The sequence below is a fragment of the Strongylocentrotus purpuratus genome, unplaced genomic scaffold (assembly GCF_000002235.5).
Source record: "Strongylocentrotus purpuratus isolate Spur 01 unplaced genomic scaffold, Spur_5.0 spur5_scaffold_10, whole genome shotgun sequence".
Lineage (NCBI taxonomy): Eukaryota > Metazoa > Echinodermata > Echinoidea > Camarodonta > Strongylocentrotidae > Strongylocentrotus > Strongylocentrotus purpuratus.
In genome coordinates this window covers 20,822,171-20,838,681 of record NW_022145595.1, presented here as the reverse complement: position 1 = coordinate 20,838,681, position 16,511 = coordinate 20,822,171, and the positions used below count along the sequence as shown (strand labels likewise).

General features: G+C 38.5%; 1 protein-coding gene across 1 annotated transcript; it reads right to left on the bottom strand.

Moving 5' to 3' along the window:
- Positions 1 to 4,558: 4,558 nt before the first annotated feature.
- On the bottom strand, positions 4,559 to 16,511 carry LOC115918461 (peptidyl-prolyl cis-trans isomerase). Its single transcript, XM_030979735.1, has 5 exons — positions 16,305 to 16,511; positions 10,373 to 10,403; positions 9,332 to 9,517; positions 7,857 to 7,932; positions 4,559 to 5,958 (listed from the first exon to the last, which is right to left on the bottom strand). The coding sequence occupies exons 1-5, from the start codon at positions 16,371 to 16,373 to the stop codon at positions 5,826 to 5,828; spliced, it is 495 nt and encodes a 164-aa protein (XP_030835595.1). The 5' UTR covers positions 16,374 to 16,511; the 3' UTR covers positions 4,559 to 5,825.

The window sequence follows — 16,511 nt, the reverse complement described above, 5'->3', positions numbered from 1 at the left end:
ACCACCTTTGATAATTAAGTGCCCCCTTCACCTAGTATAATTGCCCGTATTCACATCTGAGAGATGCTCATTTTACTCTAAAGGTATAATACAAATTTTTGGTCATTGCATGGGGTCATGAGTTTGGTTCAAATGAACATATTGGAAGCATAATTATGCGATCCTACAATATTCAGTGATCGTTGTTGTGGCTGAAATCGAGTCTAAAGTGATGAAATTGTAAATAATAAACTATTCATGTTGTATAGCGCCCTCTCAAGATCAAGATTTAATTTAGCTATAAAACAATGTTATTTGACTAAATCGACCGATTTGCTATTACCGTTTGGAATATATATATCACAACTGCATATTCTGAGATTGTCATGATCGTATAGCTACCATCGTTTGGCCGTAAGCGCTATTTGAAAATGTTATATCCAATTTTTCTCAAAAGCAGAATTGTTTTAGGGGATAAATTTGTTAGTGCTTATAATACATCCATAGGGGCATCCAAATATATAAAAATTGTAAAGAATCACTATCCAGCCAATTTTCAAAATGTACCGGGGGGCCGGGGGTGGTTGCTTTCAATAGACTCGAATATGAAAGACCCATGATCACCTCGTGCAAGTTTAGGGCGCCTTTATATGAGAAATATATAAAACCCTTTCCATCATTGTTTTCATGTTGCAAAGTTGTTTACAGACTGGAAAAGGATAAAATGGGACTGATGTAGAGAGTGAATTAATAAACTCAGGAAAGTAAAATTGAAAATGTAAAAAACCTTAAAAAACATGGCAAGAAATAAATCAAATCAAATCAAGTTTTAAATTGGACATGGCTGTGTGGCTAAAGCTACCGGTCGCAGGCTACGGCGCAGCTATAGCTGATCGACCTGACGACGGCAGGTCCCCCCCCCCCCCCCCCCCCCAAGGGCCCTTTTGAAGAATGGCCACTCCCTAGGCTCCCCGATAGTTTTTTCTACGCTGCTCCCCCCCCCCCGCAATAGGTCCCTATTTGTTATTTTTATAGGAATCCATTGACATATAATTGTGCAATGGAACCCTTCTCCTTACATAAACAACAATTGTTATTATATAACTCCAAAATTTTACAAAATGATTTGTTCTTTATTAGATTTTATCACCATCTTCAACAATATTATTATTACATTTCATATGCAATCACAAAAATATTTGAATTAATTGTAAATATGTGGATTGAGATTCTCACACTGCATTTGATTATAGGGTGAATTGGATTCTCTTCACTTGTCTCTTGCTGTCCCTCTTTCTTTCTCTTTCTCTCTCTCTCTCTCTCTCTCTCTCTCATTCGGACTGAAGAAAGTATTGAATGTAATGTTTGATGGATAAAACAGAATTGCTATCCTGCGTGTACTTTGTAAAATACTTTACTTTGTTTACAAGTTCATTGTATCGATCACATAAAAGATTGTCAATAATAATTGAGTGAGATAAAAATGGGTTAAACTTTGGTCTTTTTTCACTTATGAGAATGGAAAAGCAGAAGCGGATCTAGAGGGGGGTTGGGGGGGTTGCAACCCCCCCAAAAAAAAAAAATCCGGGGACCATTTTTTTAAATCTTATCTTTTTTTTAAAACTTGTAATTTTATTTTATTCTATTTCTATGTATTTATTTCATTTATTATTATTATTATTATTATTATTATTATTATTATTATTATTATTATTATTATTATTATTATTTCTTTTTTGGGGGAGGGGGGGGGGGGGTTGGGCGAACAAATGTCACAGAGTCCCTTGCCCCCCCCCCCCCCCCCATCAGCTTTTTTGAGGACACGGGCCACCGCCGAAGTGACAAGCTAGGCCAGCGTTGCCGATTCTCATCCCCAAAATCCCCACATTAAAAAAAAAAAAAATTGGGGGATTGTTGAAGTCTTTGGGGATGAAAAATAAATATTTGGGAATGAAAATAATATTGAGTTTTATGAAAAACGAATTTGGGGATTTTCTGTCAAAATTTGGCAACTTTGGGGATATTTTAAGTGTCGTTTGGGTGGGGATTTTGTGAAGATTTAACCTGGCAACGCACGCTGAGCTGGGCTGCTCATTTCCTGGATTACTTGTTCAAGTTGCTCACTTTTTTATCAGTCTGGTCCGAGTGTAGTGACAAGCAATATGGAAGCAAACAGGGCAAAGAAGTTGCGGCAATCCAGTCTCGCATCTTTTTTTACTGGAAGGTATGTTTGAATCATGCAAAAAAGTTGGCATACAGGGTAAATTACCATACATGGGGGTGTAATACGGACGTGTTCATGCACTGCTTTTTATGGTCTCCATTGTGTTAATAGATGCCAGGAAAACATCACTTACGGGGTTCAAATAAACACCCCCAAAAAAATCGGCTCGCCGCTTCGCGGCTCGTGGATGATGCTCCGCATCGTCATTATTGGTCAACCCCCCCCCCCTTAGCAAAAAGCTAGATCCGCCCCTGAAAAGGGTGCTTAGTTATAAAGGAAAAAGGGCACGTATCAAAATGAAAAGGGCACTCATCAGGGGTGAACAGGAACACTCATCAAGAAATAAAGGAGCAGTTATCAGAAGGGGAAGGGGGCAATTATTACAAAGGAAATGGGGCACTTGTGACTTGTCAAAATAAAACGTGTACCTCTCAGATATGAAAAGGGGTAATTATCAGAGGTGAAGGGGGCACTTCTCAGACTTAGTAATGTGTACTTCTCGTACCTGAAAAAGGGGCCTAATTACCAGTGATGAAAAGGGGCGCTTAAGAGAAAGGAATAGAGGCAGTTGTTGAAGTAAAATGGGGCTCCAATCAGATTTTAATAGGGGCATTAATCAGAGGTGAAAAGGGACAATGATGAGGGAGTGAAGGGGATCTTATGAACAAAATCGGGAGGGGTGCACTTATCAAAAGGAAAAGGGGCACTGTTTCTATGCAAAATGGGACATTTAGGGGGTACCTTAAAAAGTTGGGCATTGAACCCCTGCCGGAGTGCCCCCCCCCCCCCCGAGGGCTGCCTCTGCATATTCCCTTACCCCCTCTTCTGTCAGTCATAGAAACCTGGATCCGTTAACCCCTTCCTCCCTGCTTTCACTCCATCTCTATTTATCTACCGTTTCTCGTTTGTACGAAAGCTTCTTAACATGCTATCTTTTCCACGATAACCCTTTATATTTTTGCTCTCCTGGATCCGCTCCCCTGCTTTCCCTCCCTCTCTATTTATCTACCGGTTTCTCTTTATCTATGTAAGCTTCCAACTGTGCTATCTTTTCCTTCACACGTGTATCCTCTTTTCCACTCTCTCCCGGTCCCTCTGTTCTCTCTTTCTCATCTTCTTTCTTGACTTATCTCATCATTTCTTATTCTCTTCATTGTATGTATGTATGTATGTATGTGTGTTTGTATGTACGTACGTGTCTAGTATGTCTGTATTCTTCAGATAATTGATGTGCAAATGTTGTACGTCTTAATATTAGTTTACAGATACAATCTGCGCATGGGCAGATAAAGGTCATTTGTACCAAAATGGTATTACCCACAGAGATGAATAGTGGATATGCGCTCATAAAAGTTATATAACATTATTCATTTATGCACCAACAGTACATTCTATGATACGCAGGTGGAAGTATTCTTTTCAAGAGGTCAAACAAAAGGTATTCATGAAGCACATCTAGGACTTTGGCAGTTATTATTCTAAGATGTTCAAAGTGGAACTTCTCCATGTGTAAAAGATCTGTGGATATTTGGGGTCATGTGTACCATGTGCTATCTGTAAACTCCCTTTATTCTTATAATTTTGTTAAACACACATGTACCCCGATTCTATGTCATATTGTTAATTATCATTTTGTAAATCTGGGACTCTACCCACAAGCAATTTGCTTCTCAAATCTAGGTGTATCCCACCATTTTCAGAATTTTATTTTATTGCTTTTTTTTGCTTCTGTGTTCACATCGTTTCAAAATGGGAAATAATACGAGTTGAAATTTTTTTAAATTCTTGCTGTCTTGGTATATGTAATCTCCTTCTCATCCCCAAAATAACGTCAGTAAATTTGTCCATGGCTGAACAAGACCCAGAAAATGTTAAGTGCACCTCGCTTTTGTCCCATTTTTTCTGCAACAGATTATTTGAGATGATTTCTAATGTTATCATACCTGCCAACATTTGAAAATAAATAGGAATTTCTAGCACTGTATGCCTTCGAATATAGCAAATTTATACCTTTAATAGGCATTCGCACATGCAGCGGAACTGGCAATAAAGCGTCAATCTGTACAAAAAAAGGCAATACAAATTTGATGCTCGATCATGCAGCCATTCAGCACCTGAGTATGTGAACTCTCAAATCGCAGCACATGATCAAATTTAAAAAAAAAATGAAAAATTGAAAAATCAAAATATTACAAATTTTTAGGTCCTGATAATCCACACAAAAAAAAAATCAGAATATTCCTGATTTTTCTGAAGGGTTGGCAGGTATGTGTTATTTGTGAACAAAGCTTTATATGGAAACAAAGCCTCACGTCTGAAAGGTAGACAGCGAATAACAGAAAATAAAGACATCGATTTCCAGACCGAATATTATTTTATTGTCTACTACTTGGGAGATACAGAAAAAATATTGATTTTTCACTATGTCAACAAAGACAATCTGCATGCTAATACAAAAAAATACAAAAAAATACAAATACAATTTGTTTAAAACATTTTAAGGGAAAACAGCTTCAGGTATTGTTTTCAAAGATCATGATCGATTTCACAATATTCTGGTTGAACCATATGAATAAAAGGGGCTCACATTCCCACTGACTTGCTATGCTGTCAAAGTGTCAAACCAAATCTTTATCCAAATTATACAAATAAGAATCTCAGAAAATAAACATGAACTGCTTATGAATTATGAGCAGAACTTGCGTTTCACAACTCACATGAATGATTGTCGCTGGGTAAACAGATGCCCCACCACCTCAGCAATTAAAAAACAAAAAATGCTCTGTATTTACACTCACCTTCACAGAAGGCAAATGACCCCCCTCCCCAAAACAGGAAATTCAAGTATTCTCCATTTAATATAATGGAATATATATTCTACACAACATGAAATTCTGCTCCATACTAGGTAACGCACAGATACACGTCTACGCTGCACAAAGATGCTCATTTCTTATCCTTTATTTGATTTTGGAATTGGTCCAGATCTTGATTTCGAAACATTATCTTTCATTTCACACAACTACAGTACTTCCAGTCTATCAAAGAAAGGTGACAGAATGAACCCATCTCTCTTTGGAGAGCAGAAGGGCCAGGATTTTTGTTGTAATGAGAAGAGTGCAGGACAATGAAAAAGTGACTTAAGACCAATGTAGAAGTTCTTACCATTATAGATACATGTATTTATAATATGTACGAAGTATAAAAAGCACTAAGTGAAGAATTGCTTGATTGTCTTGGTGTGCTGCCTTGAATAGAAATGGGAACTCGGTGACATTAATGGGGCGGTCAAAAAAAGCATATCACTATGCGATCTCAAAAACCATCTGCTTCCTAATCATTTCTTATCAAAATTACATTGGCACCAAGGATTATTTTAAACCATATGAAATAGTACTTCTATATCTATCTGATGTAACCAGTGAATTTTGAAATACAAATTTTTACTCAGTTTAACAAGTTATTCAACACATCTACACAATTAAAAAAAAAAATAAGAAAAGAACTGTCTTGTACAAAACGAGTATATTCAACATCACATGCTGCTACTACATGATGGGATAAAACTTAACAAATAGGTCTGATGATATTAGACAAGACCAATATTTTGAATTTCGTTGATTTACAGCTGGCCACAGTCAGCAATAACTATCTTCTTGGAGGTTTTGCCACTTTCGCTCCCGTAACTCTCAACCTTCTTAATGACGTCGGAACCTTGAGCCACTTTGCCAAAGACTACATGCTTTCCATCGAGCCTGTAAGAGAATTAAGATGGTGATGATGATAAAAATAATAATAAATAGTCCGTTCTTGTATAGTGCATAATACTTGGTCTCTATGCGCTTCCAAAGAGCTTTGGAAATTACCCTAGCCTTAGCTCCGGCTACGGATATCCGCGCACAGTGCATTTCAAGGAATAATCCTACCAGGTACCCAAGTGTAGATCAATGTTTTGCCAAAGGACATTAGTGCCGCGGCGGGACTTGAACCGCGGACCTTGTGATCCACAGTCCGGTGACATATCCACTCGACCACGACACCGCTACGATGATAATTGCAATTGAAAAAATGGATTTAGTAGTGGCGCTTATGGGCATGATCACATGGTCATTGGTTTGGTTTGGTTTTATTTTCCGTATAAAAATTCAATACATACAAGAAAACAATTTACAAATAATACAAATCAAGAATTAAAAAATGGCTGGAAAGCTCTATTCAGAGCCATTATTAAAATGGCTCTGTTCTTCCTAGAGGTCCAGAAATAATCAAACATAGAAATAAAACACAAAATATTACAAAAATATAATATTACAAACGCACTATCTACAACCCCCTCCCAGACCCTCTTTTTAATGCTCCCAGAGATTCAACATCATCATGCACACTAACAGCAGAGCAGCCAAATAGGATGTAGTACACAGCTGGATTAAAAAAAAACTATTCCTGTGACTTTTAATCTAAATCTAACCTATATCCCAATTGCATCCTGAACAATGTATCTGTGAATTTGTTATTATCAGGGATACCAGTTAGAATTGAACAGAGGGCCTGAAAATCACCTAGAATGAGCTAGTTTGTACACAAAAAGCCTAAACTATGATATGAAAATAACTTGCCAGGGCCTGAACTCAGGCGATTGCCTGAAAACTGGCATCCCTGTATTAAATAAATGATATCACCGATCAATAGAAAACTACAGACTTATCACTATTATGGCTTTAATTCATTTTCTGTACCAATTTTGAGATACAGATATACAGCACTACTACATGTGTAGTGTAAAGTCATCTAATGTCTACATTTGTCCATCACCCTCCCAAGTTAATTGCTGAACACAAATTAAAGACTTCCTCAGAATTTTAAAAGTCCCAATTTGGAGGAAATAATCTCATCATCATAGACAGAGTTTATTTGATTTTTACCATTGTTTAACAACTTTTAAAACTGTAAGTTACAACTGGATCTAATGATCAAATTGTCGAGTTGGCTCCCGGTATTGGTATTGGATTAGGAATCAGGAGGGATATCTGATGAAAGTCCTTTGAACATGTGCCTCTTGATTCAACGTCCAAACAGTTTACCAAACAGTAAACCCGGGAAAATGTGAACCCGCCTTCACGATGCCATGGTTGACAGTGTGAATAGAGAGTAGCAAACAAGTCATAGTTGAGTGGTTTAACCTAATCTAGCACGGGCTATTTTGAAACTGCATAGCCCATCCCGGTGGTGGGGGGCTTCTTAGCACCCGACTTGTAGTGCAAAGGTCATGGGTTTGATCCCGACACAGCATCAATTTCCTTTGGCAAGGCATTAATCTACATTTGCCACTCCACCAACTCCTTACCCAGGAGAGAAATGGGGACCTAGAAAGATGACCAAAGCCTTTGTGTTAATAATTTTGATATGCCCTCATGGTGACCATTTAAAAGGAACACCCCCTGGGAGTGGAGATGGTGAACGTTGTGCGTGAATGAATCTGATGGCTGAGATGGTGTTACGTATTAAGCGCTAAATAGATCCAGAATAATTTTCTTTATCAATAATACAATTTATTGACGGTTCATGCCAAATCTGGTAGTAATCACCCAAGCATGACTTGAGGAAGTACACCCAGTTTTCTCATATCCTTATCTGAGTAATATCTTATACTTACCACGAAGTCACTGCTGTGCAGATGAAAAACTGTGATCCATTGGTGTTGGGTCCAGCGTTAGCCATTGACAGGGTTCCTGTAGAATATAAAAACAATCCCCAATAAATGTGATGGATGCGACTGCATTTCTAATGCGACCCTGTCTACGGAACGCAACTGCGTCTCTAATATGCCTCAGCCTGTAATATTGTATGTTCATTGACCAATAACATCTGACCTCATGAACTTAAAGGTAATACAAAGTTTTGGTATGGGGTAATGAATTTGGTTCAAATGAACAAATTGGAAGCATATGCGGTCCTACAATATTCAGTGATCGTTGTCACGGTTGAAATAAGAGTCTAAAGTGATGAAATTGTAAATAATAAACTCTTTATGTTGTATAGCGCCCTCTCAAGGTCAAAATAATAATTTAGCTATCAAACAATACTATTTGACTAAAATCGACCGATTTGCTATTACCGTTTGGAATATATTATATCGGATCTGCATATTCTGAGATTTTTATGGTCGCAGCTACCATCGTCTGGTCGTAGGCGCTATTTCAAATTTATCAAAATTTACAGGGAGCACCGGTAAATTTTTATATTCAATTTTTCTCAAAAGCAGAAGAGTTTTAGGGGCTAATATTTTTAGTGCTTATAATACATCGATAGGGGCATCCAAATATATCAAAATTGTAAAGAATCACTATCCAGCCAATTTTTAAAATTTACCAAAACTTTGTAATACCTTTAAACTACCCCATTTAGTCTTTCCATGTCGTGTATTAAACCTATATACGGTTAATCTTTCAAGTTTGCTACAATATCAAATTATCCTATTTCTATGATGCTAGTCTCTTTCCTTCCTCTCCCTGTCCCCTCTCTTGCTCTGCCTCTCTCTCTCTCTCTTCTTCTTATGCTGTCTCTGCCTCTCCCTAGCATACCACCTCATTAGTCATTCATGTGACAAATTCATCGTTTATAATGAAACCCTCCCCGAGAATCATCAAATCCATGTCAAATATCTTTGTGTAATAGCCATTTCCATGCACCAATGCACAACGTGTAAGAAAGTATCATGCGTGCACAGTCATTTGGAATTGTCTGCCAAGCTGACATCTTGCAGTAACAAGTTGGGCTGTGTGTCAGGAATTCGCCCCCCTTGTGCGCTATATGGTGGTTTTTAGCTCTTTACGTTCAAATTCAATCACTGTACAATCACAAGTTCAATCTTGAGCTAACAACCATTCTCACTCCCCCCCCCCCCCCCCCCCCCCCCCCCCACCTCGTCCTTTTCCAAGAGTGACAAGATGCAGGGAAAAAATTAATAAAAACATTTCGGGAGCTACTTTTCAAGCTTGCTTGCTTGAATATGAAAATAACACTCTTTAATTTGTTTTGCTTTGAACTTGGGGGCTCTTTTTTTTTTACTTTCGGGGGCTACTTCGCCCCAAGCCCCTGTATATTTTTTCCCTGACAAGATGCACAAACCTGGCTCAGTGTGCTTCAGAGTGAAGTTCTCATCGGCAAACTTCTCTCCGTAGATGCTCTTTCCACCAGTGCCGTTGCCCTTAGTGAAGTCCCCACCTTGGCACATGAACTTTGGGATGACACGATGGAAACTGGATCCCTTGTAGCCGAAGCCCTTCTCCCCAGTGCACAGGACACGGAAGTTCTCTATACAGCAATAAAAAGGTGCAAAGAAATCTTGTAAAGACATGTTAACTTGGGTTGTGATAGCAGGGAAAAAATTAATATTTTTGGGGGGCTACTTTTCAACCTTGCCTGCATGAAAATAACATTCTAAAATTTGTTTTGCATTGAATTCTTTTCTGATTTTCGGGGGCTCTTTTTGGGCATTTCAGGGGCTATTTGATTTCGCCCTGAGCCCCGTGCATTTTTTCACTGATTTGTGGACAGACATTACATAATGCACCCACCCACCACTGTGAGAGGAATGGTAAAGGAAGCTTATACATATCCCTTACACGGGACGGACTGATGCATTCCAAGTCCAGAAGGCAAGCTCCGTTAATGTTCTTCGGGTCATCGAATTACACCATTTGCATTATCAAGATTTGTATACACATCAGCTCCACCAAGTCCCGTATAAGCAAATCATGATGAAATGGCAAGGAAGAATGTACAATGTATGCAAGTGAACAATCATTTCACTGCCCACGTCATCAGAAACATTATTTTCAAGTTATTATCACAGATCATGTCTTTGTTTTCAATGTTAAAATGGGCATAAAATACCTTTCACGTGATTTAACTTCAGAATACATGCATCTGTCTCTATTTCAGAAAAATTACCCTTAGCATTCTTAGTCCGATTGCACTGTACGTACCGGTAAAATGTTACAATATTTTGGTGGGATTCGCAGCACTAAAAAGGGAGGGCGTACTTACACGCAAACAAGATTTAATCAGTTCAAAGAATTAATATACATAAATCAGCATTTCCTCTTCAAATTGGCAACATTAACTTGTATGTACTTGCATTGTACTGAAATAGTCAAAGTAACTTACCAGCTGTCTTGGGAACTACATCGGACCTCAGCTGTAAAAGGTAAAAAATAAAATTAATCAACAGTTGCTCATCAATACTGTCGATTAAATAAAAACAGGCTATTTGTCGTACATTCATATTGCCCTGCAGTTGACTGCAGATAGACTAAACATATATGTGGGCCTTCGGTCACATTATTTTTACCTCTCTGCAAGCCTACATTGTAATCCAAGATGGCGGCCCGCATGTTTTGCCTCTTCTCTAAGACCAATATTATTAATTTCAAAGTCATGAAAAGGCACTAAATATCAACAAACGTGGTCTACAACAACTCCAAATGACAAAATAATCCCAGCCATAAATTTTTTTTGAGCATTTGAAAGCCAAAATCTCTAAAATTTTCAGCATAAATTTTTTTTTTTTAATTCTGCCGATTTTTTTCGCCGATACCGATCACAGGTGCGAGAGCGTCGCTCCGATCTTCCGATCCGATCAAAGCCTGAACTTACAGGGTTAGTTCATAGTGCCTAATTTTTTTCTTCTTCATCATCATAATCTTGGGCAAGTCATTATTTTGTGGATAATGTGACAAGGAGTGCGTACTACCCGTCCATTGTAATATCAATAGACTGGATCAGCATTTTTGTCTTGCCTATCGTAACTTGCTCGGTAGACGGTGAGCCATATTTGACTTCCACTTTTTTTGACACAATCGGAACGGCAATGGTGCAGTGCACAGATTAGACCGACTATTTTACACATCAAATGACAAGACCTAGTACTGGAGTAGATTCATGCATGTAAACCATCCCCGAGTCTTGGATACTTACTTCACATTAACCTTTTCCATGCTGTGGGTAGCAAATTCTGCCTAAATTAATTTTTTAATGACAATTTCTTTAATTTATTTCCCCTTCTATTCTTGTGTTAACCACCTTTGTAAGAATTTCTGTACTGCACTATTTGACTTTGCATGTGTTTTTTTTAATGAAAAGGGTGAATAATTAATTAATTAATTCAATTCTATTATCCACTATAATCCAAAGAGTCATGAGTTGGACATGACATCCCTTACTAGCTTGCATACTGGAAAATAAGGCCTCCAATATACCAGACTACTTACTACTGTTCATGCATGTACATGTATGTTTATCACACACACTGCAAGCTATTGACAACAGTGTTATTGATCAGGCCCAGTCCCCCGCATTTCATGTATTACTAAGTACATTCCAAGTTTCCAACCTGCATGTACTCATGAAACTCAATACATTGTCCTTGTCATTAAAAAAGCCATCGAGAGGCGTTGTAAAGCTCAACAATTACAAGGTCATCATGAATAGTATTGGTAACAAAACAGACATTTTGAATGACAAAGCACATATTCATTATCAAATAAGAGTCTTCTATTGTTTCCTTGTGTCATAAGTGAGACGTGTGCAAAAGAAATCAAACAAAACCTTTTTTGAGAGCTTACCAAAACTACACAAGACCCGTAAGTGTCTTATTAAAAGCATTATTTTCAATTTAACATTCAAGAAGTCTTGACGCATGTGCATCGCATAGCATCATGCAACAGAAACTAACACTTGACTTAGCTCTGAAATTCGGTATATTTTTCCCAAAAATGTTAACACCACTGAAGATCAGTACTTTTCTGTAGCTCTGCAAGGCAGTGCTAGAAGGCGCTGCTTACTTTTACATGTACTTCATATAAAGAGCCAGTCACATCACATATCACACGTACGATGCGGTTCTTGGTGTAGCCTATGCATAATCATGCCCTATGAAATTATGTGCATTACACAGGGGTGACAGTGAGCACAAAAAAAAAAAAAAGTCCCCCCCCCCCCTCCAGCCCCTCAACCACGCCCCGCTTAAGTAAAAAAAACAACAACGAGGATTCGGAGGGGAAAATGGTATCTTAACAACATTCCCCCCTTTTGAGTAAGAAAATTGGGGAAAAAAATCGGGAAAATTGGGAAGAATAGAGAAAATCAGGGGAAAATCAGGATAAAATGAGGAAGAAAAAAAAAAAAACATCTGGTAAAAAAAATATTAAAAAAAAAAAAAAATCGGGGAAACCGGTTTAAATCGGGTTTTTATCAGGCCTGATTACATGAACTAAGAATGCATCAAGATGCGACATGCGTGGAAACGTGAATCAAGATGCTGCACACAACTTGCATCACTGCTACACAAAAATTGCCGGGCGAGGTAGAAAAAATTAAAGCATAAACACGTGACTTGAATACGGGCTTGCCATTGGGTAAATTCCTCACCCCGTCTTCGAATAAAAGTATAAGCCAACTATGTCGGCCAATATGTTTGTTTCTATCGCATAAATAGTTTTAACCAGAAATTTTCACCTCTGGCATTTCTGCATCAAACCAATTCCCTTATGGGTGCATCGCTACATTAACTTCCTGAGATGGTTTGGATAGTAGGTCTATAATTAAAGCTAGACTTTGTGTTGGAATCAAATGTGCACTTGACACTTTGCAACAGAACAGTATAAAACCCTTTGGAGCAGGTGTTTTATAGTAAGGGAAGGTGTTAAACAGGAATATAAAATCCTTTTTGGATACTCGCTAGAGGCCTAGAGCACCTTTTTTCCATTCGTATCAATACTTGGCTACCTAACAGCTCACTCATGATTGCACTATTACATTGTACTTTGTTTGCAATGGCATGGGTGTAAACCCATCGTTTAGTGATATAGCCAGCTTAGTTTAAAGAGAAGGTCGAGTTCTGGAAATAGGTGAAAAATAATTTGTGAGCGTTATCATTGTATTATGCAAGTGTGGAAGAAGTTAGAACATCAGATAAAAAATGTTCCCTGAAAAGCATGGCTCTTCAAATGCCTTAATATTCGCAAAATGGCATGTAACTTGTAACATCATAAAAATCGGAACAGGTTATTATGCACATGTAACTTTACCAAGACTGGGCCAAATTTTTGATCACTTTTATGATTCCAGAACCTTGCAGTACACACCAATACTTATATGTTAGATAATCCACCTTTTCTGATTGATTCCACGTTTCTTTCATAATGTAATCGCATGGTCGGTGGACCAGAACTTTTTCTTCCAGTTGATACGACAGCATACATGAGACAAATTTAGCACTTTGGTCCTAAATCACCAATTTTGGCGCATTTGTGAAGTATAGTATAGAGGTCTAGAGCACTCCAGCAAAGCATAGAGTCAATGCTAATGTGTATTGACCTAGAGCTAGCACTGCATGCTTGCTGAGAGAAAGGAAGGTATTATTAGACCTATACACAAATATACACACCACACAATATTGCATAGACTGCACACAGTCATGTCGATGCAGCTGTAAGCAAAGTTTGACACTAGACTTACAATTTGAATTTTTAAATTATTCTTTTTAACATCAGCAAGTTAAAACTAGAAATGCAATCGTCTCAGAACGATGTGCGTGCAATGACGCCATGTTTCTACGTATCAAACAAAAGAGCGTCTCTCGGACTATCGAGCAATTTGTACGAAGTCTGTAGCTTCTGTGATATTGGAGATAGGTAGGGCGAAAGAAAGGCCTCAACAGTGACCTTGATGGGATGGTAGTGACTATGCCTACGAAGTTTGAAAGAAATTGGGATAGGGGAAAGAACCTAGAAAGGGCTCGCAAGCACTGCGTGCAGAAACCAAACGGATTTGGTGCATGTTCATCATTGCAATAAAGATCGTTCTGGGGGTCAAAAGCGTGAACCCGATATGCCCCATAGACAATGCGTGTAATGCATGGGCGGAAAACGTACAGGATCTGTATTGTGACCGAAGTTAATTTGTTGTTTTTTTCTCTCTCTTTATGTCTCTTTATTGGCCGTATTTGGTATCATTAGAAAGAGAATTCCATGGTTGTTATTGTAAACCACTCCTTTTTTTTCCTATGATAATTCTATCCAAACACGTGATGCAAAAAAGATTTATAGGACAAAATGGCGTCTTAAATGACCCCATTGACCAATTTTAAAAATCCGGCTTTGAGGTGCCCTGCGTATAGCAACTCGGAATGTCACTGCAAAATTTCAAGGAAAAAAAGGGACGTTTAGGGGGCGAAAAGCAGTCTGAAAAAATGACGCCATAGCCGATACGTGTTATAATATTGGGCGGAAACTCGGCGGAATTCGTATAATGACCCTTGTTCAAATGTGATTTACTCAAAATTTTCTATGTGAACATATACCATACATGTACTTGGTATCATTCCAAAGGGCACTTCATTGCGGTCAGTTTGACACCATTGTCATCTGCGCGCAATGTACTGCACGCATTAAAGGCGCTATTACGTAATGCATAGCAAATTCATCATTTTTGGTGATAACTTTGCGCTGACGTTATAAAAATTTACCAAACTTGGCAGACAGTTGTCACGTATATTGATATATGTGTCTGCTAAGTTTCATTGTTGTAGGTATAATGATCGCAATTGTAGAGCAAGTTGAAGTTATTTCGCAATTTTCTTGAAAATGGCGAATTTGGAGGGCAATTTTCTCAAATTTGGTCAGTGTTAGGGTATTTAATTTTGTATATGGCTGGAAAGGGCATATCTTCAAGTATCTAAATCCAAAAAAGGGTACGGGTCTGCCAAGCCATAATAGAGATACAGCCACAGAAAGAAAGCCAATTCCCAGAATTTTAGAGGGCGCTATTTATGTTTTGCAAAGCCATTGGAGCGTAAAATTTGGCATGGCTATGTGCAATTATAAAATAAAGATACTGCAAGAAGATGAGACGAAAAGGAATTGGTTAAAGAAAGTGATAGCAATTTTTAGATTTGTAGGGGTCCATTTTTCAAGCATTTGAGAGATTGTTGACGGAGTCGGTTTCAGATTTGAATTTTGAGTATGAAGATGGCATTTTGAAGGGCAGGTTATACGTCGCAGATTAAAGAACATCTCTTTGACTATCTAGAGAAATTTGTTAGAAGTTTGTAGGATTTAGGAGAGTGGAGATAGGAAGGAAGATAGAAAGGCCTTAAAATGGACCAGAAACGGACAAAATGGCGCCTGGACGTTTACGCATGAGTGATTTCAGAAAACGAAAAAGTAGGTGACCTACATTGGATATCAGAGATTACGCCTACGAAGTTTGAAAGGAATCGAGCAAGAGAAAAGGACCTGTATAGGAATAACAAGCACTACGTGCAAAACGAATGGGATTCCGGACGACAAACAGAAGAGGAAGAAGAAGTAAGATTAGAATATTAATAATGTGAACGAAAACAAGGCAATGACGAAGGTCGTCATTGCAAAAAATGTACTCTAGATCTAGGCCCTACTGCTATATACATGTAGGTGTCATCAATTGTCACTAAAGTACCGATTTTGAGTGAAATCAGTGGAGTTTTGTACAGTGGTGTTTGAAATGTTGAGAATCAAAAGCACAGCTTTTACTACACATGTGGTTCCATGACACATGCTCCGCCGACGATTGCTCCGCCGACAAATGCTTCGCAAAAAGCGACAATTGCTCCGCGACATTTGCGAACGATGGCAAAACAAGGGCGAACGCGTTCGAGAATTCTGCTACAAACGATGAGCTCGTTGAGGCGCATGCGCACTGGTTCAAAACTTGACCGCATAGAGTCTACGTCGCAGTCCACTAGTGAACGTGCAAATCGAAAAGTCCCTAGGTCTAGGCCCTAGATCCAATTATACCTGATCTGCTGATCGATACACGTCTGTAAAAACCCAATACACAGACACACACACATACATATTCTATTTCTAGCTTGTCCGTAGCCTACTTGACCTCAGACTGAGTCAGACTCAGAGTGACCCTAGACCCTAGGCCTAGAATCTACTCCCGAGAACCTAGCCTAGATCTAAGTTAGATCTAAGTTAGGCTACTTTTATTTTTAATTTTAATTTATTTCGAGTCGAAAGTCAAAAGACTTCTTCTGTATTCAAAGACATCTTACCTCCATAACTATTCTTCCAACGGACTGGCCATCGGCTTGAATGTCGAAGAAAACTTTAGGTAAAGCCATACTGACAGTTGCAAACTGACGTCGAGAAACAGCAAAAAGAGCAATTTTGACCCACGTGTTGTTAGGTGACTGCAGCGTAGATTGTACTCAAAACGGAAAGACGGTACGGCGGTTCGGCGCGGCGTGTGTGAGCTGTGT